Below are 27,934 nucleotides of genomic sequence, written 5' to 3'. Positions count from 1 at the left end.
AAGGCAAGCAAGACCAAAGATGGCCAGAAAACCACCAGAAGCTGGGACAAGCAAGGAAGAATTGCTCCCCTACAGGTTCTGGAAGGAGTGGGGCCCTGTCAACAGTCTGATCTCAGACTTCCAGCCTCCAAAACTCTGAAACCACAAAGTTCTGTTGTTTAAGCCCCCAAATCTGAAGATTTTGTCTTTCCATCTGGAAACTGACTTGATGAGTAGGGATAGTGCTGCCCAGAGCACAGAGCAGGGAAAATGCTCCCAGTAGGGTGGCCAACTCATTCCCAGTCTGCTCAGGGCTTTCGCAGTTCTGGCGATAAAAATCCTATGTGTTGAAAAAAATCGCAGGAAGGCTGGGAGGATTGCTCATCCCTAATCCCTTAAATGATTTGAGATGGTGTCTGGACATGGTCTCAAACAACCTTGACTCACCTTTGTGAGAACGCTATTCTTTTTTCAATTGTTTGATTCTTCCAATCATGCTCAGGAGAAAGGCTCAGTTGGGTGATACAAATCTTTAACACCTGACACTTGCTAATTTCCCTTTTTAAAAAGATGAGGCTCAAAGACTGGGGCAGGGGAAACAACATGGCAGGGCCTCCAAAAGCTAAAAATAGAATTACGACATGATGCAGCAAGTTCACTCCTAGTTACTTATCCAGAAGAACTGAAAACAGAGTCTGAAAGATACTTACACACCCACGTTCACAGCAGCATTACTCACAAAATCCAAGAGGTGGAAGCAAGCCCAGTGTCCATCAACAGATGAATAGACAAAATCTGGTGGGGATGATGGTGCAACGATGTCAGTGTATTTAATGCCATAGACCCATACACTTCAAAATGGTTAAAATGGCAACTTTCATGTTATATGATATATTACTGTAATTTAAGAGAGAGAGAGAGAGAGAGAGATGTGTCAAAAGCTGCTAACAGGATTAACAACACACTGAACTGATGATTGACCATTGAATTTGTTGTAACTTTAGGTCACTGATTTGAGATCTTCTTTTTTAATATAGGCATTTATGGCTGTAAATGTCCCTCTAAGCACTGCTTTAATTGCATTCCATACTTTTTTGATGTTATGTCTTCATTTTTGCTCTTCTCAAAGTATTTTCTAATTTCCCTTGTGTGACCTTTGGAGTTGGCTTTTGAAATTGGTCATCGAATGTGGCCATCTGGAAGCCACTAGTGACCTCGACAGTTGGTGTTTCAGTGGAGCCATGACGGGGGAGCCCAATTTGAGTGGGTTCAAGAGACAATGAAAAGCGAAGGAATGGAAACCAAGAAAAAATTCAACTCTTAGAAGATTCAACTTTTTTTCTGTAAAGGAGAATAAAGAAATGGGTAATAACTAGAGGACATTGTGGGATAACAATGATGGGAGCTATCATGTTTATAAGCTAATAGGAATAATCAAGAAGAAAGGGAACATCTGGTGTAGTAAGAGACAGCAGAGACTTATTTAGAGTGATGACCTTGAGTGGAATGGAATCCAGGATGAAGGTAGAGTGTTGGCCTTGGCTGGGAGCCAGGACAGCTCTGTCATCATAACAAGAAAGAAGGCAATATTGATGGGCTAAGTGCCATGAAAGTCACCTTCTTCTTCTTTTTTTTTTTTCTTAATGATTTTATTTATTTATTCATGAGAAACACACAGAGACAGAGAGATAGAGAGGCAGAGACACAGGCAGAGGGAGAAACAGGCTCCATGGAGGGAGCCTGATGTGGGACTCGATCCTGGGTCTCCAGGATAACGACCTGGGCTGAAGGCGGCATTAAACCACTGGGCCACTCGGGCTGCCCTGGAAGTCACCTTTCATGGCTTTGTTTTTGTGAAGATAGAAGGCAAGGCCAAGAACTGAGAGCTGGGAGGAAGGGGAAGCATGAGGGGAAAAGGAAAGGCGGGGCATTACCATACGAGAGAGTAGATGAGTGAATGGACAAGGGTATGTTGTAGGGTCACTGGGCAGCAGATTGGTGGTCAAAAATCTCAAGGGAGGCCAGTCATCATGGCAGTGTATGAGGCTTCCCAGGTTCGAGTGAGGAGTAGATGAGGGGCTGGCTTTAATCGGGCTGTCTGACCATGTAAATGTGATGAAGGAAGAGGCAGATGAGGGAGTTTAGGATATATGTCAAGGAGTGATTGTAATGACAGCCCATGGCTCTCAACTGAGTGAGGGGACAGGGAAAGGGAGGGTTGTTCATAGATTATAGATTCTGGCAGAGCTAAAGGATTGTTCAGAAAGAAATACCAAATAGAATGAGCTAGAAAGAAAAAAGAAGTGTGGGTTGGTGAGTAGGGTGCATGAGAACATGGAAAGTGATGCAGTTTTTGGAAATGACAAGATCTAAAATAAGAACATGAGAGGTGGGCTGGGATAGAGTGGAGGACAAGGTGACAAGGAGAGAAGAGTAGAGGGAATTGAAAGTCACATACCCAGAAGGATCATCAAGCTCAGTGGTTCTCAACCAAGAGCAATTCTGCCTCCAGCGGACTGTTGGCCATGTCTGGAGACATTTTTGGTTGTCACAACTTGGTGGCGGTGTTGGGGAGTGGTTCTACTAGCATCAAGTGGGTGGAGGCCAGAGATGCTGCTCAACATCCTACAGTACACAGGGGAGACCCCACAACCGAGAATGGCCTGGCCGCAAGTGTCAGTATTGCCGAGGTTGGGAAACCATGGTCTATGTGGATATCAAAGTCACTAAGAATTATGCCCAGAGAAGCGTTCAAGAAAGGAACATAAAATAGGACATAAAATAGTGAAAGGATGAGAGGACACGACCTGAGGCCGATAGATAAACAAGCAAGATAAACAAGCTGTGGGTATTGTTTAATGACCTGAGATTCAAAGCTGCAGAGTTTCAGAGAAGAGTTAGAAGCCACGATGGAAGAAGGATGCCTACCTCATCTCAAGGGGCACAAGAGTGCAAGGAGCTGGAAGAGAAAACAGCCATGGCCCAAAAGCACGCAGTCTTGGGGGAGAGCCAAACTTCTGCTGGGGGGAGAAGGTAAAGAGGATGCTTTGTCAAGAGGTTGAGAATACAGGGGATTTTGCTTAGGAAGGATCGTGATTTTCTGAGGGCACAATTGAAACATTTCAAGGTTTCAGGAGGACTACTAAAAAAATGAAAAGGCATACCATTAACTAGAAGAAGATATTTAGAATACTTACATCTCACGAAGGGCTTATTGCCAGAATACACAAAGAATTCTTGCAACTCAGTAATAAGAAGACAAATGAGGAAAGGGTTCAGAAAAGACACTTCACAAAAGAAGATACAGAGATGGCCAAAGGGCACATGAAAAGATGCCTAACATCATTAGTCATCAGGGAAGCGAGCATTAAAACCACAGGGATAAATAATAATAATAATAATAATAATAATAATAATAATAAAGTAAAATAAATTTTTAAAAAACCCACAAGGATATACCACTACACACCTGTTGAATGAACTAAGATTTTAAAACAAAAACCTGTCTGCAGAAAGTGACATTGAGGACGTGGAGTAACTAGAACTCTCATACATCACTGGTGGGAGTGTAAAATGGTTGAACCACTTTGGGAAATGATTGGCAGTTTTTTTCAAAAACTGACCCAGCCATTCCACTTGATATTTACCCAAGAGAAGCAAAAATGTATGCCCGCACAAAGCCTTGTACACAAATGTTCAGAGCAACTTCACTTATAATAGCCCCAAACCGGAAACAACCCAAATGCTCATCATCTGGTGAATGGATAAATTCTAGCACATCCATACAATGGAATATTACTCGGTAGTGGAAACGAACAAATGACTGCATATACGCAGCAGCGCAGTGAATTTTAAAACAATATGGTGGGGCGCCTGGGTGGCTCAGTGGTTGAGCATCTGCCTTTGGCTCAGGTCGTGATCCCGGGGTCCTGGGATCAAGTCCCACGTTGGGCTCCCCGCAGGGAGCCTGCTTCTCCCTCTGCCTATTTCTCTGCCTCTCTCTGTGTGTCTCTCATGAATAAATAGGTAAAATCTTTAAAGCAAAAAAATAATAATAATAATAAAATAAAAAACAACATTATGGTGAATGAAAGAAGCCCATCACCAAAGATTATATACTACATGATTCCATTTATATGAAATTCTAGTTAAGGGAAATCTAAACTAGACTGATGGAAAATTGGACCAATGACTGGGGATGAGATGGCAGGGGGATTGATTGCAAAAGGACCCAAGGGATCTTTGGGGGGGGTCACGGAAATGTTCTCTATCTTGACTGTGGTAGTTGTCACACGGTTGGGTCAAAATTCATCAAACCGTACACTAAAAATGGACATATTTTCTTACACAAACATTTTACTTCAATAGAGTGGACTTTAAAACAAGATGGAAAAAAATAAAAATAAAAAAATAAAACAAGATGGACACAGAAAGAGAAGGGAGGGGACTAGCACTCTACAGGGCCTTTGAATTACAGAGTCTACATTATCTAATTACCTGCTTATTTTCCCTCTTAGATATTATATGAAGGGAATAAAAATGGTGGTAATTTAGAGTATCCAGGCTATTCTGACTGAGAAGGGGCATGAAGGAACTTTCTAGATCTTGAACAGGGTGTTGGTTACACAGCTGTACACTCATATAAAAAAAATCATTGAGTTAAGATGTATGAACTTTACTGGGTGTATCTTATACTCCAATAATTTTTGGCGATGCCTGGGTGGCTCAGTGGTTGAGCGTCTGCCTTTAGCTCAGGGTGTGATCATGGGGTCCCAGGATCGAGTACTGCACCAAGCTCCCTTCCTCTGCCTGTGTCTCTGCCTTTCTCTGTGTGTCTCTCATGAATAAATAAATAAAATCTTTTTTAAAAAATGACACCATGGGGAACCCTGGGTGGCGCAGCGGTTTAGCACCTGCGATCCTGGAGACCTGGGATCGAATCCCACGTCGGGCTCCCAGTGTATGGAGCCTGCTTCTCCCTCTGCCTGTGTCTCTGCCTCTCTCTCTCTCTCTCTCTCTCTCTCTGTGACTTTCATAAATAAATTTAAAAAATTTTTTAAAAATGACACCATGGAACCCTTTTCATGTCAATGAAAATGAATGTACAACATCATATTTATTGGTGAAATCCCCTTTAAATGACTCCCTTCTCCACTAAAATGGCTCCCAAAAGCATTTGATGCTTCTGACACTGACGGCAGATCTCAACAGCCTACACCCCTGCCAGACTTGCTCTTCTGCTTGATGCATTGTCTTCCCTGAACCTGTGACTGCTTCCCCCGGGCTCCTCTCCTACTTCTCTGGCTGGCAGGGCCTCCTTGGCCTCCTTTCACTACAACCCACTCCTGGGGCAGGGTTATGGAGGGAAGGCCTCACCTGCTCCCTGCTCCCTGGGTGCCAGAATGACAGAATCATCAGTTTCCTGGAAATCTCCACTTGGGTCCCAACTCCCTAGATCATAACCCTCTGGCTCTCAACTGGAGACACTGGGCAATGTCTAGAGACATTCTTAGTTGACATGATTGGGAGATACTACTGGCATCTAGTGGATAGAGGTCAGGGATGCTACTGAACTACTGGGCTACAATGCACAGGATGGCCCCAGACAAAATAGAACTATCCAACCCTAAATGTCAGTACTGCCAAAGTAAAAAATAAATAAATGAATGAATAAAAATAAAAGAAATAAAAAAAGAATAAAAAAAATACTACCAAAGTAGGGAAACCCTGCCCCAAACTGGCTCATTATCTTCTCCCAAAATTCTATCTCTATCTCAGTAAAAGGCACCTTTATGTATCCAATGGCTCTAGCCAGAAATCTGTGAACCTTATTCAACAATATAAATGAGTTCAGGTATTCATATGCAATCCATTCCTGAATTAGTTGGGTAATGCTAGCTGCTGCAATGAACAAATCTTAAAATGTTTAATGACTCAAATATGATGGAATGTGTTGTTCACTCATCCAAATCCAAAAGGAATCATCCTAACTGGCAGGTGGCTCCCTTCCTAGGCTCCTTCTACGGTTCCATCAATTTTATCAGGCCACTGCACTCAGCTGCGAGGGCTGGTGGGAGGAGAATAAGAGTGAAGTCACACCTGCTACTTAAGCTCCTTGGCTTAGAAGTGTCACACATCATTTCTTTGCAGGGTCCATTAATGAAAACTCATCATATGGCTCCTCAGATGCAAGGGATGCTGGGAAATGTAACCCCTGGGTAGAGGGGTGCGATGACCACCCTCCAATAATGCTCACCTCTTTAAAAAAAAAAAAGATTTTATTTATTTCTTTATGAGAGACACACAGAGAGAGACAGAGACATGGGGAGACAGAGAATCAGGCTCCCCACGGGGAGCCCGATGTGGGACTTGATCCCAGAACTCTGGGATCACACCTTGAGCTGAAGGCAAATGCTCAACCACTTAGCCACCCAGGCGTCCCTGATGCTCACCTCTTGAAATCATCCCCTTGCAGAGTCCCCTGCCCACACTGAACCATGAGTGACCATTAGAATAATGTGGAAGTGATAGGGAGATCCCTGGGTGGCTCAGCGGTCTAGCGCCTGCCTTTGGCCCAGGGCGCGATCCTGGAGTCCCGGGATCGAGTCCCACGTTGGGCTCCCTGCATGGAGCCTGCTTCTCCCTCTGCCTGTGTCTCTGCCTCTCTCTCTCTCTCTCTCTCTGTCTGTCTATCACGAATAAATTAAAAAAAAAAAAAGAATAATGTGGAAGTGACAATGTGTGACTGCCAAAACCAGGTTGTTTACGCTATTATAGCTTCCACTTTGCTCTCTTAGATCATTTGTTCTAGAAGGAAGCCAGCCGCCACGTTGCAAGGACACTCAATTAATCAAGAAGTCCACACGGGGAAGAACTGAGGCCTGCTGATGATGGCTAGACATCCAATTTGTCCAGCATCCAACTTGGTAGCCCCGTGAATGAGCAATCTTAGAAGTGGATCCTTCCGCTCGAGTTGAGCCTTTGGGTAGGACTACAACTCTGTCTGACATTTTTAACATCACCTTTCTGAAAGACCCCAAGCCAAGCTCCCCTAGATTCCTGATCCACAGAAATTGCATGAGATAATGTGTATTGTTATTGATAATGTTCAATGCTATTGCTATTGTTCTAAGCCACTAAATTATGGGGTAATTTATTATGTAACTGCTACAAAGGAGAAGCATGACCTTTAGAAAACAATTTATCCTGCAGTCTGCAAGCTCTGTTCTATCTCCTAAACACTTCACAAGTCCATCTCCTCCTCTAGACTCTACCTCCCACAGGCTGCCTCCACATCTCTCTTCTGAATGGCTACATCTACCCCATCACTGGTCTCCGTTTTTGGAAGACGACTGTCACGTCTTTTTTATTTTATTGGTTTGTTTGCTTCTTTGTTTTGTTTTCCAACATCCAATCATTTCTTTGGGAGTGGGAACTTCATTGCCTGTAGCAGTGTCCATCATGGTGGCAGTGGTGTCCAGAGGCAACTGTGACCTCCGAGATAAATTTTCCCTAATGCTCAGTCTCTGAAACCTTCTTTCAAAAAAAAAAAAAAAAAAAATACAGAGAGAGAGGCAGAGACACAGGCAGAGGGAGAAGCAGGCTCCTCACAAGGAGCCTGATGTGGGACTGGATCCCAGGACCCCAGGATCATGCCCTGAGCCGAAGGCAGACGCTCAACTGCTGAGCCACCCAGGCATCCCTGAAACCTTCTGCCTATTTTTTCCAAGTGGATATTCAGGACTGCCACCCATACTGGAAATCTCTAGTATCTGCAAGATTTTCTCTCTGCTTTAGACAATTTCTGTTGCTTTCAACCAACAACACTGACTGGCACGTCTGCCTGCATCATTGGCTCATAAAACCTATTCTCTACCCATTAGCCATTCCTTCATTGATTCAATAAATGTTTACCAGGAACTTACTATGTGCCAGACACTGTTCAGACTCACAATCCTGAGATCAAGAGTTCTCATGCTCTATGGGATGCCTGGGTGGCTCAGCAGTTGAGCGTCTGCCTTTGGCTCAGGGCATGATCATGGAGTCCGGGGATTGGGTCCCACATCGGGGTTCCCTGGAAGGAGCCTGCTTCTCCCTCTGCCTGTGTCTCTGACTCTCTGTGTCTCTCATGAATAAATAAATAAAATCTTAAAAAAAAAAAAAAAAAAGAGTTGCATGCTCTACCGACTGAGCCAGCCGGGTGCCCCAAGAGTCTGCATTTTTAATACGATCCAGGTGATGTTGCTGCTACTGCTGGTCCATAAAGCATACTTTGAGTAGGGAAATGCTATGCTAATAAATTGCATACCAAGAAAACAAAGCATAGAAAAGGGATAAGGTACACTGAGAGCTGAGGGTGAGCTTCAGTTTTAAAGTCAGAAATGCCTGGTGGCTCAGTGGTTAAGGTCTGCCTTTGGCTCAGGGCATGATCCTGGAATCCCAGGATCGAGTCCCACATCGGGCTCCCTGCATGGAGCCTGCTTCTCCCTCTGCCTGTGTCTCTGCCTCTCTCTCTCTCTCTCTCTGTGTGTGTCTCATGAATAAATAAATAAAATCTTTTAAAACAATAAATAGGGGTGTCAGGAGATGACAATGAGCATGGGCTTAATGGAGACGGGGAGGGAGCCATGAGGACGTGAGAGAAGAGCATTCCAGGCAGAGGGCACAGCCAGTGCAAAGGCCCTGAGGCCAGCGTGTGTCTGATGAGTTAGAGGAACAGTGGGGGGACTAGTGTGGCTGCAGTGGAGTGAGCAGGGAGGAGAGACGGAGGAGGTGAAGCCAGATGGGCACGGGGCAGGAGAGGGCATCTATCAGACTGCATAGAGCGCCGTGGACTATTATTAGGCCTTTGAGCTGAGTGGATCAGGGACTCACAGGAGGGTTCTAAGAAGGATGACATGAGCTCACTTAAGCTTTAAAAGCATTCCTCGGGTCACTGAAGGGAGACTAGTTTACAAGGGAGCGGGGCTGGAAGCTGGGAGAAATGGGAGGAGGTGACTCCAAGTGTCAAGGCAAGAGGTGGTGGCGCCTCAAGCCAGGGAGGCAGCCTGCACTGGTGGGTGGTAGATGCTGAGCTCTGGGGGAACCTGCAGGGCTCAGCCTGCTGGATTAGCCAACTCATTTCAGTGCCATGAAGAGGGAGAAAGGAAGCATGACTCCAATTTTTTTTCTTTAGTACAAGCAAATGGAAGGGTGCAAACAGCAATACTTTGGTGTGGGAAAGAAGATCAGCGATTCCTCTCAACCACGTTCATTTTGGTGCATAAGTCCCTGGGGAGATGGGAGGGAGGGAAGTCTGGAGCTGGGGAGAGATATCTGAGTGGGAGACACCAACCTGGGAAGCATCAGATATGCAGGTACTTAAGGCCAAGAGATCAAAGGAGATTATTAGGGGGTGTAGATAGATAAAGACAAGCGTAGATGGCTGAGGTCAAGGGCTCTCCAACGCAGGGAGTCTCTTTAAAAGATAAATCTGATAAGAGAAAAAAAAAATATTTCATCACAATGAAGACATTCACCAACAAGGAAATGGTTAAATATATATATTTAACACACACACACACACACACACGCGCACGGGATGGAATGCTATATGGCCAAAAAAAGCAGAGAGGTTGGCAGCAGCCATCTTTCAAGACTGGCTGGCACACACCCTTTGCCTCTTCCTCTTTCTCTGCCTCCATCCAGCTTCTTGGGATGGAAATGCGCCGGCGGAAGCCTCATTTTGGATTCTGAAGACCCTAGAAATGGCTAAGGTGTGGGTCAGAAGGAGAAGGCCTCTGGAGACGTCATGGTACAGAGCCACCCTGCCCACCTTGGGTGCCAACCTCCAGGCTGTTACTTGGAGAGAAAGACATGCCTATCTTGTCTAAGTCACTGGCACTTTGGGGTTACCCTCCACCACAGTCATACCTAACTAATAAACCCTGCATCCGCGTAGGCAATCAGTAAATACCAGTAATATTCCACAATATCAATACTTGATCATATTTTTTTCATTTAGAATTTTTTATTTTTTTCAATTTAAAATTGTTAATGATTTCATCAGTTCCCTCTTTTTTGGACACTTATTTCCAATTCTTTGCTGGCATAAGTGTGGCAGATGACCACCATTCATTCTTTCCATCCTGGGTGCCCCTGCCACACCCCACACGCCTTTTCCTCCCCGTGAATCTTGGTTGGGCCACGTGGCTTGCTTTGACTGACAGAATGTGACAAGGAGGTGCTGTGCAACTTGCAGGCCAAGCTTTTAAGAAGGCATGTAGTGGGATGCTGGGGTCCTGGGATCGTGTCCCACATCCCCCGGCATGGAGCCCGCTTCTCCCTCCGCCTGTGTCTCTGCCTCTCTCTCTGTGTCTCTCATGAATAAATCAATAAAATCTTTAAAAAAAAAAAAAGAAAGAAGAAAGAAAGAAAGAAAGAAAGAAAGAAAGAAAGAAAGAAAGAAAGAAAGGAAGAAAGAAAAAGACAAGTCTGCCTCCTCTCTCTTGGGAGCCAGTTGTCATGGGAGATGTGAAGACCACCATACTCGAGGAAGCCCAAGCAGCCACATGGAGAGAGAGAGATGCCCACACAGCTGAGGTGAGGCTCCTAACATGTGACCACAGAATGTTCACGGTGGATTTTCCAGCCCCAGCAAACTCCACGTGCAGAAGAACCACAGGAGCCCAGGCCAGATTCCCCAAGTGTGAGACATAATAAGCTGTGGCTGTTTGAAACCCCTAGGTGTGTGGGATGATTTGTTACGCAGCACTCGCTACCTGAAACAACAGTTATAACAGCCTAGAAACAGCTCTGCCACGAACAGCCTTATGGCCAACTCTTGGTACTCACCTTCGATCATTTCCTAAATGGGAGTAACTAGAAGTAGACTGTGTGAATCTGAAATGTGGGGTCAACTTCATTTCCAGAGAAGTTGTAGCGACATCTGTGAGCTGTTGACGGGAGTGTCCATCTGCCCACAGCCTCTTCAGTCCTTGGTTTTCCATTTCTTCTCTTAATTTTCAATTTCTATCCATGTCAACAGGACTGTTCTGCAGACATCTGAGAACCGGTAACAATGATCAGAGCTTCTCTCTGACAACAGAGTAATCACCTAAGATGGACTGATTTTATAGCCAAGGGTCAAAATATTCCCTCTCCCTGCCACCTAATTACATGGATTTGTTCACTGAGATCATACTGCCCAACAAAGTTGGAGGAAGAAGGTACCCATTAAGTACCTGAGTGCCTACAAGGTGCCAGATACTATTCAAAAGTTGCTTTTGATTTTCCTTTTTTTTTTTTTTTTCGCTTTTGATTTTCCATTTCAGGTCACTCTCTATTTTTAAAATTTATTTATTTATTTATTTATTTATTTATTTATTTGAGAGAGAGATTGAAAGAGAGCACACACATGCAGAAGTGGGGGAGAGGGGCTTGGAGAGGGGAAGCTGACTTGCTGGTGAGCAAGGAGCCCCCTCCAGGCTCCAGTCTCACAACCCTGAGGTCATGACCTGAAGCCAAACCAAGAGTCGAAGCTTCTTCCACTGAGCCAGGGGCCCCACCACTTTAATTTAAATCAGTTATTTTTTTTAAATTTTTATTTACTTATGATAGTCACAGAGAGAGAGAGAGAGGCAGAGACATAGGCAGAGACATAGGCAGAGGGAGAAGCAGGCTCCATGCACCGGGAGCCCGACGTGGGACCCGGGTCTCCAGGGTCCCGCCCTGGGCCAAAGGCAGGCGCTAAACCGCTGCGCCACCCAGGGATCCCCCCCCCCAAAAAAAAATTTAAGTCAGTGATTTTTCAACTATGAGCAACTCTTCCCCCCAGAGGACACTTGGCAACGTCTGAGACATTTCTGACTGCTACGATGTGGGAGCGCTACCGGCATCTAGTGGGTCGAGCCCAGGGATGCTGCTCAACACGGCGCAATACCAGGGTGGCCTTCCCCACACAAAGAATCATCCAACGTCGAATTTCGATGGTCCCAAGGCTGAGAAACCCCAACGTAGATGAAACAGAATAGAAGAAAAAACAGAATAGAAAACATTGGAAGGCACTGCTCAGAGTAAAGACAAATATCATTTCATGAAGCGTGTGTACTTTTGTGTACTCAGACTCTACGTCAGCTGTACGTCTCCTTGTGAGTCCCAGTCAAAAAGGCTTGACAAATGCCATCCCGAGGACCACAGGGCTGAATAAGACCCCTGGCTTCCAGGAGCTCACGTTCCACAGATGATAAAGGAGAAAACAAGTGACTTGACGCCACTGTTTTGGACAGCCAATTTAAACAAGGCGAAGGTTCCAGAATGTGCCTGGGATATTAAAAAGGGGGATCAGGGAAGCCTTCTCTAAAGAGGTGACATTCGAGGGGTGGTGTCTATGTCCGGAAGGGAATAGATGCAGGAAGAGGACGCAAGCGGAGCCCAGGTGCCTGGATGGGGCTTGGCACCTTTGAGGAACAGCGAGCTGGCCAGTGTCACGGCTGGAGCCAAGTGGGGAAAGTGGGTGGAAGGAGGTGAGGGAAGAGGTCAGTGTGGGGGACGGGGAGCCAAGGGGAGGGCATTAGGCAAGGGAGGGCTGTGACGCGATGAGCTTTCTCAGGCTGCTGTATGAAGCAGTAACCGCTGTGGACGGAGGAGGGGAGAAGTAGTTGAACTATGGGCAGTAAAGCAGGTGAAACAAAGGGAGGCGGTGAGGTCAGGGGGAGCGGGGGAGTGTCGGGGGAGGGACTGCAGGGGCTGTGGCACCTGACAGGCCCACCCTTCTCCCCCTGGGGCAGGGCAGGGAGCTTGGGCAATAGGGGAACCGGCTGGGCAGGGCCACCCACCTGACTCACAGCAGAAACTGGGACCGCCCACGCTGCCCACCTACCTCCACAGCCCCCCCCACCCCGGGCAATGCCACTCCCTGTTCCCCCACACAGGCTCCCCTCACCCCCAGCCCCTGTCACCGAGGCCTAGGTCTAGGCCTTCTTTCAGGGGTGCCTCCAAGGCCTCCTCCAAGTTCTTCTGCTTCCAGGTCTTTCTCTCCATGCTGCCCTGATTCCATAAGGCGGGAGTGTCTGTGTCCTGCTCTCTCCTGCCGTCAGACTGGGGTCCCCTGCGATTCCAGGGATACAAAAACTACCCTTATCTAGGGAACCCAGCATCATTGTTAGGGTCCAGCATTTAGGCTCTGTCTGCCTGGTGAACTCCTATCTATCCATCAAAGCCCACCTCAAAAGGACGAAGGGAGGACTTCTTGGACCCCTGTGGTTCCCGGCTAACACAATCAAATAATTAAAACCCATCAGCAGCTAATACAAACTGAGCCCTTACTGTGTGTCAGGCCCCATTCTGAGGCCCTGACAGCAGCCCTCAGATGCATGTTATCATTATCCCTTTTTACAGATGGAAAACTGAGGCTCAGCGACACACAGCTAGTAAGTAATGGAGCGCAAATCTGAACTCGGGTGACTTCAGTATGCTGCTTCAGCAGGTCTCTTTAAATCCTTCCCTGTGAGATTGGTTTGATCAATGCCATCTTCCAGATGAGAAACTTTGGGCTCAGAGAGGTTAAACAGCGCACCTAAGATCACACAGCACGTCATGGATTGAGCCAGCTTGGCAGGTGGGGCAGCTGCCTCTAAAGCTCTCAGCTCTTAACCTTCCTCCCTTATCACCTCTTGGTTCAAAGCGTCATTGATAAGCACCTATTTGCGTGCCAGGCACCGTTCTAGGCTCTGGGGACACTGTAGGAAGGCAGCATTTGAGCTGATCTGGAGGAAAAGAGAGGTCCCAAACATTTCCAGGAACCTTCCTACTTCCATCCCTTTGCCTATTCTTTCTCCTCCCAGGAACGTCTATCTCCAGCTAACGAACTCCTATCCATCCTTAAAAATCCAGTCCCAATACACACTCTTCCTAGGAAACCTTTTCACACCCATCTCCCAGCCGGAGTCAGCAACACCATCCTTGGGCTCCCACAACCTGGGGTCCATGGCTGAATGGAAAGGTCTCAGTAGTTAGTCTCACCGAGTTGGAAAGCCCAGTGAGTACAATGCAGCTGTCAATTTTATTTTATTTTATTTTATTTTATTTTATTTTATTTTATTTTATTTTATTTTATTTTTTTATTTTTTTTATTTATTTTATTTATTTTATTTTATTTTATTTTATTTTATTTTATTTTATTTTATTTTTTATTTTTTATTTTTTTTTTTTATTAAGTAAGTTTTAGCCCACGTAGGGCTTGAACTCATGACCCCCAGATGCAGTCGCCCCACCGACTGAGCCAGCCAAGCTCTTTGGGAAGGGAACTACAACCGGCCGCATTGAAGGGCCTCCGGCTCCGCCCCCTTTGGGCTCCGCCCCGCCCCGCCCTCCGCCCCGCCCCTCAGCACGCCGGCCCAGCTCCCAGGACGTGGGCGGGCAGTGAGCATGCGCCACGGGCGCAAAGCACGCCGGGAGTTGTAGTTCCGCCATCGGACGGAAGCCGGGACGGACTGCGGCGGGATGTGGCCCGGAATATTGGTCGGGGGGGCCCGGGTGGCGGTAGGTAGGTCCCCCGCGCTGGGGCCTCGCCTTGCCGCCCGCTTCCCCCCGCGGCGGACGCCCAGGACCGGCCTGGCGCTGCAGCGGAGCCTGCACGTGACGGCGGCCCGGGCTCTCCCGCTCATTCCCATCGTGGTGGAGCAGACGGTACGGCGGCCGCGGGAACTCGGCCCGGGCGGGAGTCGGGGTCTCCGGGCTGCCCTGACTCTCGCCGCCGTCCTTCTGCCCCAGGGTCGCGGCGAGCGCGCCTATGACATCTACTCGCGGCTGCTGCGGGAGCGCATCGTGTGTGTCATGGGTCCGGTGAGCGCCCCGCGGGGTCCTCCCCTGCGCCTGCCCCGACCCCACGAGCCCCTCCTCCTCGAGCCCTCTTGACCTCCTGACCCCTCCCCCTGGACTTTCCTGCCTGCTCTGGCCCCAGGCTGACATCCCACTTCCTGGGCACCGAAGCCTTCAGCCCCCTCTTCTGGCCCCAGCGCCCCACCCCCACCCCTCCTCAGACCCTCTGCTTTACCCTTCCTGACTTCTGACTCCCTCCCTCACCAGTGATCCTCCCCATTCCTGGCTCTAATCCGTCTCCCCAACCCTCCTGACTCCTTCCCTTCCTTGCCCTGAGCCCACTGACTCCCCCCTTCCTGTGCCCCAACCTCAGCACCTCCCCTCCTTGGTCCTGAATTCTCCCCTGCCATCTCACTTGGGCTCTGACACCCATCCTTGTTCCTGACTCATCCCCAGCCAGCTTGTAATTGCTTCCGTTAACCCGCTCCGCACCCCCCAGCTGGGCAGCCCACCCTCCCCGCTTACTTGCAGATCGATGACAGCGTGGCCAGCCTGGTTATCGCCCAGCTGCTGTTCCTGCAGTCTGAGAGCAACAAGAAGCCCATCCACATGTACATCAACAGCCCGGGTGAGTGGAGCCTTCCCCGGGTGCCAGGGCCACTTCCTGGGACACTCCAGGTGACTCAGGGGACAGAGACCCCCCCCCCCCCCACACACACACACACACACACTTGGATCAGGAACATTCTCCCTCTGGAGAAAGGAAGGATGCTGAGCTGCCTTCAGAATCCCAAAACTGTCCTGAAACCTCCACAAGTTGCCTGTTCCTTGCTTTTAGATCTAGGTTCACAAACTGGCAGCCCAGCCTGCCTCTTAGACCCCACACATAACATTTTACCAACCTGACCCTGCGGTCAGCTTTTTAAAATTGGCAGCTGCCACCACCTATACCACCCTCTCCCAAAAGAGGGTAGTTCACTGTGACGGTGCTTACTGTGCCCCAGATTTGAAGCATTTTATAGGCACTGAACTCATCTTGTCCTCATGGCAGCTGCACGTGGTAGGTACTGCTCAGCGATCCCCAGTCTGCCAGGAGCCACTGTGGCTGAGAGGCTGGGTAACTTGCCCAAGGTCACGCAGACAAAACTGCCAGGGCAGGCTGGCTCCAGGGCTTCCCTCTCGGGCCACCACACGCTCCCCGATTTCCACTTTCTCTTGAAACTTTGACAGATCTGGTCTCCCTGGGCCCATGTGCACAGGTTGTAACAGCTCATTCTGGAGCAAGTGGTCTCCCTTTCTGCCTCCATTTAGTTCGTGTCACCTGTTTCTGTCACCTCCCTACCCTTGGAAATATTTGTGTTGGTGACACCTGCTTTAAAGGGCTGCCTCTCACCCCCCCCCCCACCAAAAAAAGGGCTGCCTCTACACAAGCCCTCCCTAGGGCCCCTGCGCTGCACTAGGGAAAGGATGGGGGTTGGAGCCCGCACAGCTCCTCACACACACACACCCCCACTGCAGGAGGCATGGTGACCTCGGGCCTGGCCATCTACGACACGATGCAGTACATCCTGAACCCCATCTGCACATGGTGCGTGGGCCAGGCCGCCAGCATGGGCTCCCTACTCCTGGCCGCTGGCACCCCGGGCATGCGCCACTCGCTTCCCAACTCCCGCATCATGATCCACCAGCCCTCGGGGGGCGCTCGGGTGAGTGCCCTGCCGGCTGTGCAGGCTGCTTTGGGTGGGGGGTGGGGGGACGGTGTCTAGACAGAGGGACCGACTGGGTGGCAGTCATGCAGGAGTGTCAGTGTTTGAAAATGTAGGTTTTACAATGATGCATGTACAGCAAGGCCAGCAGGTCAGGAAAGGACTCCCATGGGAAAGACAGTTTGTTACAGTTCCCAAGGGGCAGGACGGGGGGGCGGGGGGGGGAACATGCCATTCCAGGCACGGCCACATGGGAAGCACCAGGGTCACTCAGGAGGCACGGAGTGGGAGCAATGGACAAGGATTTTGCTGTGGTTTCTGCAGGAAGGAACAGTGAGGCACGACCAGCAAGCTCAGGACTGGCTAGTGTCAGTAATCTCGGCGGGCTCTGGGGTGTGGGAGCTGACCTAGTTGTCGGGACCCTGGCCCTGGGGGGGCAGGGGACAATGGCTCTGAGTATGAGAGCCCCACAGAGGAGGTGGTGAGGGCGTGTACCCTGGATCCTCTGGATTTGGCTACTTTGCCTGTGAAAACTCAGGCCTGAGCTGGAGCTATTCACTCTCTCCAGGAATCCACTTGTCCTGGGCAGGGCAAAGCTCCACATGCAGAAAATACAGTTCATACAAGGAAGCCTTCGGGCATTTGGGTGGCTCAGTAGGTTAAGCATCTGACTCTTGATTTTGGCTCAGGTCATGGTCTTAGGGCCCTGGGATCGAGCTCCACATTGGGCTCCCAGCTCAGTGGGGAATCTGCTTCTCCCTCTCCCTCTGCCCCTCCCCTCTGCGTGCATGCTCTCTCTCTAAAATGAATAAATAAAATATTTTTTAAAAAATTACAGGAAGTCTTCGGGGTGGGGCAAAGATGCAGCAGGACGTGCAGGGACTTGCGAAGCCCTGCCCCACCTGTCTGCACACCCTCCAGCCTCCCTGTGAGAGGCTGAGGCTCATTCTGACCTTTTCCCTCTTACCCATCTTGGGCTGCCCCCCAGGGCCAAGCCACAGACATCGCCATCCAGGCAGAGGAGATCATGAAACTCAAGAAGCAGCTCTACGGCATCTACGCCAAGCACACCAAACAGAGCCTGCAGGTGATTGGTGAGTGCCCCCCGCCCCAGGCAGAGCCCTGGCTGCGCTCCGCTATTTTAACCAACACACACATATGTGACAGGCCTCGTGCTGAGCCAGGGCCTCTCGACCTTGGCACTGTTGACACTCAGGGCTAGATCATCCTTGGTCCTGGCCACTGTGGGACGTGGGGCAGCATCACTGGCCGCTGCCCACTGGATGCCAGTAGCACCTTCCATCTGTGACTGCCTCCTTCCCAAACTGCCTCCAGGCATCACCCAGTGTCCCCATTGAATTATCAGGAATCATCCCCAGTGGAGAATCCCTGTCCTCAGCACTTTAAAAAGACCAATTTGCAGAATCTTCATGAAAACTTCACCGAAATAAGTTAAAGGTTTGAACGGGGTCTCAATAAAGAATATTCCAAGTGGCAAAGAAATAGAGGAAAAGATGCTCATGATCTTTAGCAATAATATTTAAAAATAACATCATTAGGGGGGCACCTGGTCGGCTCAGTCGATAGAGCACGTGACTCTCAATTTCAGGGTCCGGAGTTCAAGCCCCACGTTGGGCATGAAGACTGCTCAAAGATAGATAGATAGATAGATAGATAGATAGATAAAATTTGCATATATATATTATAAATATATATATATATTTTTTTAAGACTTACTTATTTTAGAGAGCACATTGGGGGAAGGGCAGAGAGAAACCCAAGCAGACTCCTCGCTCACTGTGGAGCCTGACCCAGGGCTCCATCTCACGACCCTGAGATCACAACCAGGGCAGAAATCAAGAGTCAGACGTTTAACCAACTGTGCTACCCAAGCACCCCTCACCCATGTATCTTTTATTTATTTACTTATTTATTTAATTTATTTAAAAATTGTATTTATTTATTCAAGAGAGACCACACAGAGAAAGAGGCAGAAACACAGGCAGAAGGAGAAGCAGGCTCCATGCAGGGAGCCCGATGTGGGACTCGATCCCGGATTCCGGGATCAGGACCTGAGCTGCTGAAGGCAGACGCTCAACCGCTGAGCCACCGAGGCGTCCCATCTTTTTTTTCTTTCTTTTTTTTTTTTTTTTTTTTAATAATGTCATTGGTTTTTAGGAAAAGGCCGATAAAGGCCTCGGTGAGAACCATTTCAATCACTAGAACAGCTAAAATCTAGAACACAACGCTGCATGCCAGTGAGAGTGTGCAGTCCCTGGAATGCTCACCCACTGCAGGCGGGAGTGAACACGGTACAACCGCCCAGGAAAGCTGCTCGCCACCTACCAGCTCGGCTCCGAGTGGCCAAAACTGCCACCATTACCCCTCTCAGCGTGTAGCCAAGAGAAATGAGGGCTTCTGTCCACAAAAGATAGGGCAGCCCTGGTGGCGCAGCAGTTTAGCACCGCCTGCAGCCCAGGGCGTGATCCTGGAGACCCTGGATCAGGTCCCACGTCAGGCTCTCTGCATGGAGCCTGCTTCTCCCTCTGCTTGTGTCTCTGCCTCTCTCTCTCTGTGTCTCTATGAATAAATAAATAAAGTCTTAAAAAAAAAAAAAAAGAACAAAGATGCGGACAGCAACGCTGACGGCCGGCCTGTCTGTAGAGCCCCACCGTGGCAAGCACCCCGGTGCCCGGCAGCAGCAGGACGGGGGCATTCGTGCTTTAATCCCGCTGTGGAATGTCCACGGCAGCACCAGAGACTCACCCACAGTGACACACGGCAGCCTGGCTGAAGCTCGGAAATGCTACTGAGTGAGAGAAAGGAGTAAATAAATATTCTGCGATTCCACATATTTATTTATTTAAAGATTTATTTCTTTATTTGACAGAGAGAGAGAGAGAGAAAGCACAAGTAGGCAGAGCGGCAGGCAGGGGCAGAGGGAGAAGCAGACTTTCCACTGAGCAGGGAGCCTGATGTGGGGCTCAATCCCAGGATCGAGATCGGGATCACACCCCGATCCAAAGGCAGATACTTAACCGACTGAGCTACCCAGGTGTCCAGATTCCACATATTTAAAAACAAAAAGAGGATGAGCACTGGCTGTTATTCTATGTGCTGGCAAATTAAACACCAATAAAAAATAAATTTATTTTTTAAATAAATAAATAAATAAATAAATAAAACCTCCCCCCCCAAAAAAAAAATTAAAAAATAAAATTAAATAAAAACAAAAAGAAGTGTACTTCTCTATGCCGTTAGGCCACCTTTAGGCTAATGGTTGCTCTTGGGCCGGAGGAGGCAGTGACTGGACGTAGGCTGTGGCAGGGCTGTGGGGGTCAGGGCTGTGGGGACGGCCCGTGTCTTGATGTGGGTGCTGGCCACGTGGGCATGTTCCGTGTGGAACTCACACTGTCCATTTACGATCTGGGGCCTTTCCTGGGTGTATGTTATTCATGAGTAACAGGTAAAAAAGGAGAAATGGAAACGGGTGTTTCACCGATTGGGGAAACTGAGGCACCAAAGGGGGAAGGCCACTGTGGCAGAACGGGTTACCCCAGAAGTGGCAGGACAGGGACCCAAACCCGGCCTCAGGTGTCCGCCCTCACGCATGTGCGTCCTGCCTCTTGCTTCCCCCGGCAGAGTCGGCCATGGAGAGGGACCGCTACATGAGCCCCATGGAGGCCCAGGAGTTTGGCATCTTAGACAAGGTTCTGGTGCACCCGCCCCAGGACGGGGAGGACGAGCCTGAGCTGGTGCAGAAGGAGCCCATGGCCGTGGTGGCCGCGACAGAGCCGGCCCCCACGAGCATCTGAGTGCGGGACCTCACCCTCCGGAGGAGTCGGGGGACACCAGGCACCAGGCCAGACACTGGAGCTGCAGCCCCGCCCGCCCCTCGGCTGAGCCTGGAAGGGCCCCGTGAGGAACTCTGGGTTTGGGGGTGCCCCTCAGGGCGGGCATCTTGAAGTAGACACTGTGATTTTCAATTAAATCTTTCTAGTCTTTGATCCCCATCTCTGTCGCCTCCCCTCGCTGCTCCACCACGGCCCGCACGCGCGTGCCCTTCGCGAGGCCTCTCCGGCCCTCAGCCTGACCCCGAGGCTCTCACCTCCAGTGCCCTAACTTCAGCAAACTCTACTGAGCAAATACAACATTTCAGGCACTGTCTAGAGGCCACCTCATACCTCGAAGAAAACAAAAATCCCTGCCCTCCAAGAACGTAATCTCTCTCTCTCTCTCTCTCTTTTTTTTTAAGATTTACTTATTTGAGAAAAGCATGCATGAGCATAAATTGCAGCAGAGGGAGAGGGAAAAACAGACTCTCCGCTGAGCAGGGAACCCGACACCAGGACCCCAGGATCATGACCCAAGCCCAAGGCAGACACTTAACCAACTGAGCCACCCAGCACCCCTAGACAGTTTCTTAAAAAGCAGGAAAAGAGGTATGCAGTGTGTTTGTGTGTGACAGCTGTAGAAGACAAAGGCCTTGCTGAGAAGGTGATGCTTGAACAGAAGATGTTTAGGGTGAGAGAGGGGCAGAGCAGTCTGGGCAGCGGGCATAGCAAGTGCAAAGGCCCTGTGGCAGGACTGTGGCTGCCACGTAGGAGGGGCCCCAAGGAGGCTCATAGCTGAAGTGGAGTGGCCGCGGGGACAGTGGAGAAATGAGAATGGAAAGGAAGGCCTGGTAGATCTGAGCAAGGAGGGAGATGAGCCCTGGAGGGTTTTGAAAAGAATGAAAAGCAGGAGGACTGTGGCTCCCACAGAGTAGGGGGAGGAATGCAGCCCGTGTGGAAATGCTGGGACCAGTTAGGAGACTTGAAATAATCAGATGAAGGCTGGCGGCCCCAGCTGGGTGGCCAGGAGAGGTCAGAGGCAGAGCTGACAGGTGGAAAGGCTGCGGGGAGGCGCAGGTCGGGCAGGGGATCAGGAGCTGAGTTCGGACGCTTTGCTTCTGGTGTTTGACGTGCCTCAGACATCCCAGGGGATGGATAAATCTGGGGTAGGATTGGGAATAAAAATGGAAAAGACATCATCAGGATGTCGATAAGTTAGCCAGGCTAAGAACCGGCTGCTGGACCTGGCACAGTGGAAGTCACGGGCCCCATGAGTAGGAGCACGTTCAGTGCTCTGGGTGCCAAAAGCCACCCTGGAGCGCCCGCAGAGAGAAGGGGCAGGAAGACACGGGAGCTGGACAAGGTTTTCAAGGAATTTCACTGTATAAGGAGAGCAGACAACATGTGGCCGTCACTGGAGGGGTCGTGGGGTCAATATCTCAACACAAATTTCTAAAAAGATGAATCCTTAAAAAGACAACCACACAGACGACTGGGTGGCTTAGTGGTTGAGCATCTGCCTGCGGCTCAGGGCGTGACCCCGGGGTCCTGGGATCGAGTCCCACATCGGGCTCCCTGCAGGGACCTGCTTCTCCCTCTGCCTGTGTCTCCGCCTCTCTGTGTCTCTCATAATAAATAAAATCTTAAAAAAAAAAAAAAAAAAAAGACAACCGCAGTACCACTCACAAGCCTAAAAAAATAATAACAATGCTTATTACCATGGTCACATACTCACCCAGTGTCCAAATCTCGGCAGTTACCTCTGCGTTTTCACTTTGTTCCAATCTGCATCCAGATGAGGCACATACCTTGCAACTGGTGGATGTTGGACTCCCCAAGCCTCGTGCAACTGTGGGTTTTCCCCTTAATCTCTCTCACAATCTCCCCCCCTTTTTCTTCTCTTTCTTTGAAGTTCACTTGTTGGAGATACAAGGCCGTTTGCCTTGTGGACTTTCCATCTGAATTTTGGTGATTGGATCAGCACGGGCTGGGACCTCTGTCCTTGATTATTTCCTGTGACTTGAGCTATAAACCCAGAGCAGTCTGATGGGATTCGGGCTCCACTGCTTGGGAAATGACCCCTTAGTGGAGGTGTGTGCACCCATCGAGAGGCACCCAAAGTGCTCGTGGCCCCTCATTTTGCAATGTTAGAGGCCGATGACAATCCGTGTCTGGATCCACTAAATATTCCAATAAGGGCTGCAAATGGTGCTGTGCCAATTCTAGCCTTAAAGGAAGAGGAGGGGTTTTTATTTTGTTGTTTTTTATTTATAAGATAGGAGGTACCTGTTGGTACAGGGGCAGGAATGACCCAGTGGAGGGGGGATGGGTGATGCTTGGCTTAACCTTTGACCTCAACCTCCTACTTGGCCCGACCCCATGACCATGGCCTTGACGTCTCCCCCTGACCCCTGTGCCCTTGACCCCTTCCTCTCGGCCTGAGCGTCCTTTCCCCTCAATCTCCCCTGGGCATTGGCCCAAACGCTCGCTCGGGCACCTCCCGACCGCAGAGCTCAGGGGAGGCCGACTCCGGCCCTCGAGCCCCGCCCCTCCGGCCTCCACCGTCCGCGGCGTCCAATCGCGCAGGAGAGGAGGCGGGCTCTACGGGGAGCCAATAGCCTGAGAGGGCGAGCCGAGCAGCAGCCACTAGCCTCGGCCGGGGGGCGGGACTCCGGAGAAGGCCAATCACTGAAGGGGCTCGGTGCTGCACGGCCAATGGCCGCGGGGCGGGGGCGTGGCCCTGACTCCGACCGCTTCCACGACCCGGCTCCGGGGCTATGGCCGGGAGTGGGCGGCTGGCGCTGGGGACGCTGCCTTGGCCCGGCTGGGTGCGGGGCTCGGGCCCGGCCGTCCTGAGCCGCCTTCGGGACGCGGCTGTGGTGCGGCCAGGCTTCCTGAGCGCGGCCGAGGAGGAGACGCTGAGCCGCGAGCTGGAGCCCGAGCTGCGCCGCCGCCGCTACGAATACGATCACTGGGACGCGGTGAGGCCGGCAGCGCGGGGGGCGGGCCTGCGCGGGGGCGGGGCCGGATGACGCTCCTGGAGGGGCGGGGCTACGAGGGGGCGGGGCCTGCGGCGTGGGGGCGGAGTCTTGATGCCCTGGGGGGGCTGCACGGGCCGTGAAAGCCTGGAGATGAGGGCGTGGCCACAGCTGGAGGCCGGACCTGGAACCTTAGGGTGTTTGGGGGGCAGGAGCAAGGTCCGGGGCCGACGCAGGGGTGGAGCGAGATGAGGGAGGGTCACCAGTTGTGGGCGGAGGCAGACAGACGAATATTGGAGTGGGGCCAGCACTGGGGACAGGATCTGGGACTGAATTGGAGCCTGCAGGCGGGTACCAAGGAGTAAGGCTGGGCCTGGGAGGGCAGGGGTTGGGGTTTGAGACCCAGGATCTTAGGGTAGATAGGATCGAGGTGTTGCGTTGCAGGTGGTGTCAAGGGGGCATGTTGGGAAAACCAGTCCTTTGCACTGCCCCCCCCCGTGCCTCAGTTTCCCTGCTCCCTCTGAGTTTACAGGCTTGACCGAAGCTCTCTGTGCAGGCCATCCACGGTTTCCGAGAGACAGAAAAGTCACGCTGGTCAGAGGCAAGCCGGGCCATCCTGCAGCGCGTGCAAGCTGCCGCCTTTAGCCCCGGCCAGACCCTGCTGTCCTCCGTGCATGTGCTGGACCTGGAACCTCGGGGCTACATCAAGCCACACGTGGACAGCATCAAGGTGGGCAGAGGCCAGAGCCTTGCACAAGCTCCCAGCTGGGGTTGGGCTGGCCTAGGCCAGAGAGTGACCGGCCGCCATGCCCCCCCATGCCCCGTCTTGCAGTTCTGTGGAGCCACCATCGCTGGCCTGTCCCTGCTATCTCCCAGCGTCATGCGGCTGGTGCACACCCAGGAGCCGGGGGAGTGGCTGGAACTCTTGCTGGAGCCAGGCTCCCTCTACATCCTTAGGTACTGCCCGGCCGGGGAGCCCCCTCCCCACCAGTAACTCATCAGATGCCCACCTAGCATGTTGAGCACCTTCTCTTTTTAGCCCTCCCGGCAGACACGATCGTTCCCCCATGGCAGGCCGTCCGCCTGGCTCGGGGGCTGCCGTCACCCCACCCAGCCACAGCCTGTTTTCTCTTGCAGGGGCTCGGCCCGTTATGACTTCTCCCATGAGATTCTTCGGGATGAAGAGTCCTTTTTTGGAGAGCGTCGGGTACCCCGGGGCCGACGCATCTCTGTGATCTGTCGCTCCCTCCCGGAGGGGATGGAATCAGGGGAGCCCGGACAGCCGCCCCCAGCCTGCTGAACCCCAGACCCTTCCCGCAGCTTCTCGGAGCCACCGTGTTTGTAAATAAAGTGGGGGAGTGGACAAACCGGCCTTGCTTGCGCTGGCTATTGGCAGGGGCTGGGCGGTGCAGGGGAAGCCCGGAACCCGCCTCCCGGCCCCCAACCCGCACCGGGAGCCAAGGTGGCAGGGTCAAGGCACCCTCGGGCTGAACACAGTCATGCGGCAGTTCCTTTATTAGGCTCCTTGCGGGCGGCCCCGGCCCACCTCCCCTCTGGTCTCCAATAAATAAGTCAGTAGAGCCCCTCGAGAGGCCGCGGGGCCCCAGGCCAGGCGTCCTCAGCCGCAGCTGCAGGCAGCCGCCGAGAGCTGGGGCAGCCGCTGCCAGCGGTGGCGGTCGTCGAGGAAGGCCACGTCGGCGTAGCGGGTGGGCCGGCAGCAGGGCCCGCCGAGGGCTCGGCCCTGGCCCCGCAGCCAGGCCAGCGTCAGGCCATGCTGGGTGCGCGCGCCGCGGGGGCAGCTGCCCGCACAGTAGCGGAAGGTGACCGTCTCCTCCGACGCGTAGCCCAGACCCAGCTCGGCCACGGGCAGGGACAGGCTCCACAGCTGGCACGGGCTGGCCAGGGCTCGGCGCGGGCGGCCACCTGCAGGGGACAAGGGGCCGCTGATGGCAGGTGGCATCTGGGTGGGAAGGAGCTGGGGGTCACGCGGGGCCCGGGGGGGGGGACCTTACCCAGCTGTGGCCTCTGGGTCCCTCGGAGCTCTCCCTCCACCACCGGGGCCCCCCGAACACCAGGGCCCCAGCCGAGGCCCAACTGCAGTGACAGGAGCAGCAGCGAGCAGAGGAGGACTCTTCCTGGGGCCATCGTGACAGGCAGGTCCGGACGGTGGGGACGGTGGGGAGCGTCACACCCTCAATTTATCCCCCCACCAGGGCTGGGGACATAACCTCTTCGTTGCCGCTGCCTCGCGGGCGGGGAGCCCCCCATGTCCCACGCCAGCTGCTCTCCGGCACCCTGGGGCCAGCGCCTCTGCCCACCCCTGTGCTTTAAGAGTTAAGTGCTCACCCCCGCCCCGCCCCGGCCAGACATTCCGCAGACCCATTTCCGACACCCCCTTCACCCCTGATTTATGAGTGTTGTGGCAGCCAGAGCCGAACCCAGGGCGGGCCACCGAGTCCCCCACCCCACCTGCTTTCTGGAAAGAGGTGCAGGGGGCAGGGGCACAAGGACCCGCCAGTGGGGCCTCTCCCCACTCAGGGTGCCAGGGCTCAGGGGTCCCCACGTCGTGCACCAGGTAGAGTGGTTAAGGGGGAGACGGGCCAGCAGGTGGCCGGGCTGATGGGGAATCCTCCATCACAGCCGCCACCTGGAGGATTAAGACATCATGCCCCTGTCTCCGGGCCTGGCTGAGCCACCGTCAAAACAGGAAAAGGGAGAGGCCCCGGGGACAGCCAAGAACTGGGACAGGAACGGAGGAAGCTCACCCTGCAGGGACGCCTGTCTCTAGAAGACCAAGCTGAGGTCCCTGGGACCTCAGCCCCATCCCCACGTTAGGGTGGGAGGGGAGGTTAAGCCCACCAGGTCTGAGAGGCAGCAGCAGTTTCCAGTGATTTCCATACCCGGCCCCATGAGCCCTGGGAAACGAGGCCACCCCTCACCTGTGAAAGGGGGCTAATCAGAGTCCTTCCCACGCGAGGTTCTGAGGACAGATGGTGCATTTAGGGTTTAACACGCTGCCTGACGGTGAGGAGCTTTCGAGAATAAGCCCTCCTTTGAGGCAAAGAAAGCTCGATTGACTTGGGTACGTTTAAAGAGGAGCTGGGTCCCATGTAGGTCGGGGGGAGGAAACATAGGTGGGACCCTGCAGCCCCGGGGGCAAAACCCAGCAAGTGCGCTCACCCACGTCTGGGGGTGTGTGTGTGGTGCGGGCGCGTGTGCCATGCACCCCTACTCCACGCTGTGGGCAGGGGTGCAAACCGGCAGCCCTTTTGCATTCGCTCCGGAAGCCGCCAATCAGCCCCGCTGCCCCTGGACAAATCTGGCGCCAGGAACTCCTCCCACGCAGGTGAGCAGAGGCACAAGCTCAGGACCGCTGCTCGCTTTACATCAGCAGAGACAGGGAGCGACGGGAACTCCACTGTGACGGAGGCTTCGGTCATTCTGGTGTGGTGGCTACTGCGGTGCTTGCGGAGACCAGCTTCAGACAGAAAGTCATCGGTCCAGAGTCACCGGGATTGAACAGTAGCCGGGATTGGAAGCCACATCCTGCTGAACCCCAGGGCCTTGCTCCTAACCACCGCGGCACGTGGCTCCGGCCTGCGTGGGGAGGCCAGGGGCAACACTGCCTTCCTGCGGCCCCAAGAGGCCTGGCAGAACGCTGGGGAGGGAGGCTGGACAGACCTGGGACATTCCTAGGAATTAGCCTGACATCTCCGGCATCCCTGCTCGGCGGCCCAGGGCCTGCGGAACGGGGTGGGGAGGTTGTCCGCCTCGTGTGCAGCCTCGGGCAGGACGGAAGCGCCGCAGCCTGCCCCCCAGCCGGATCCCTCAGTACAGGGGTTCAAAAGTAGCGCCAGCTGCCAAATTCCATTTCCAGCAATGAAACTGTCCATGAACTCAAAGAGCCTTCCCACGGCAGCGCGCCAGCAACGCGAGATAAAAATAAATGCCTAACGAAGTCGCTGGAAATAAGGGAAGCCCTAGAAACATCGCTGGAAAGCTGAAAAATAGGGCCCAGGTGCTGACACTGGCAACAAAAGGGTTCAGCCACTAGGACAGAGCCCACCCGCTGAGAACCACCTAATCTGGGCCTGGTGAGGGGCTCCTGGGACACCGGGGTGGGGGGGGAAGCTGAGGCCAAATGCACCTGGAAGATTTGCCTGTAAAGCCGACTGTCCCCAGGAGGCACCCCCAGAACCCCTGCGCCAGGTCCCCATCCCAAGTTGTAAAACACAAGAATCAATCATGGAGAGGAGTCAGGAGGCCTGCAAGCGTCAGGAACCAGGTGCCTGGCAGAGACCGTGGTAAGACCAGACGCTTAAAATGTGAAAGAAGGGGTCAAACCACAAGCAGATCCGCTCTGAAGAGGAAGCAGAGATGAGCCGAATGGAGAGCCGGGCCTGGGAGCCGAGCACTTCATGGGTTTGGGGAGGGGGGGGGGGGCACAGCTGAAGGCAGAACCGGAAGCCAGCTGGAGGGACGGCCGCCCACGCAGACACGCAGAGAGCACCATGGGCTGAGGACTAAGGAGCCAGCTCCAAGGGGCAGGGGAAGGTTCCCGGAGGGAGGGACCTGGGAGACCAGAGGACGGCCCGGGGTGATCCCGCACTGACAAGGGGGCTCTGGGACTCAGGGAGCA

At 52.3% G+C, this 27,934-nt stretch overlaps 3 protein-coding genes across 3 annotated transcripts; 2 read left to right on the top strand and 1 right to left on the bottom strand.

The window, feature by feature from the left end:
• Positions 1-14,411: 14,411 nt before the first annotated feature.
• On the top strand, positions 14,412-20,491 carry CLPP (caseinolytic mitochondrial matrix peptidase proteolytic subunit). The gene is made up of 6 exons (XM_077860253.1): positions 14,412-14,646; positions 14,731-14,802; positions 15,310-15,406; positions 16,297-16,484; positions 17,473-17,578; positions 20,127-20,491. The coding sequence occupies exons 1-6, from the start codon at positions 14,461-14,463 to the stop codon at positions 20,297-20,299; spliced, it is 822 nt and encodes a 273-aa protein (XP_077716379.1). The 5' UTR covers positions 14,412-14,460; the 3' UTR covers positions 20,300-20,491.
• A 2,562-nt stretch (positions 20,492-23,053) lies between these two features.
• ALKBH7 (alkB homolog 7) lies at positions 23,054-24,662 on the top strand. Its single transcript, XM_077860268.1, has 4 exons — positions 23,054-23,298; positions 23,852-24,025; positions 24,128-24,252; positions 24,433-24,662. Exons 1-4 carry the CDS (start codon positions 23,095-23,097, stop codon positions 24,593-24,595), a joined length of 666 nt encoding a protein of 221 aa, XP_077716394.1. The 5' UTR covers positions 23,054-23,094; the 3' UTR covers positions 24,596-24,662.
• Positions 24,503-27,825, bottom strand: PSPN (persephin). Its single transcript, XM_077860269.1, has 2 exons — positions 25,308-27,825; positions 24,503-25,218 (listed from the first exon to the last, which is right to left on the bottom strand). Exons 1-2 carry the CDS (start codon positions 25,438-25,440, stop codon positions 24,914-24,916), a joined length of 438 nt encoding a protein of 145 aa, XP_077716395.1. The 5' UTR covers positions 25,441-27,825; the 3' UTR covers positions 24,503-24,913.
• Positions 27,826-27,934: the final 109 nt, after the last annotated feature.

This window comes from Canis aureus, chromosome 19, assembly GCF_053574225.1.
Source record: "Canis aureus isolate CA01 chromosome 19, VMU_Caureus_v.1.0, whole genome shotgun sequence".
Taxonomy (NCBI): Eukaryota; Metazoa; Chordata; class Mammalia; order Carnivora; family Canidae; genus Canis; species Canis aureus.
This window is presented reverse-complemented; position numbering and strand designations above follow the sequence as displayed.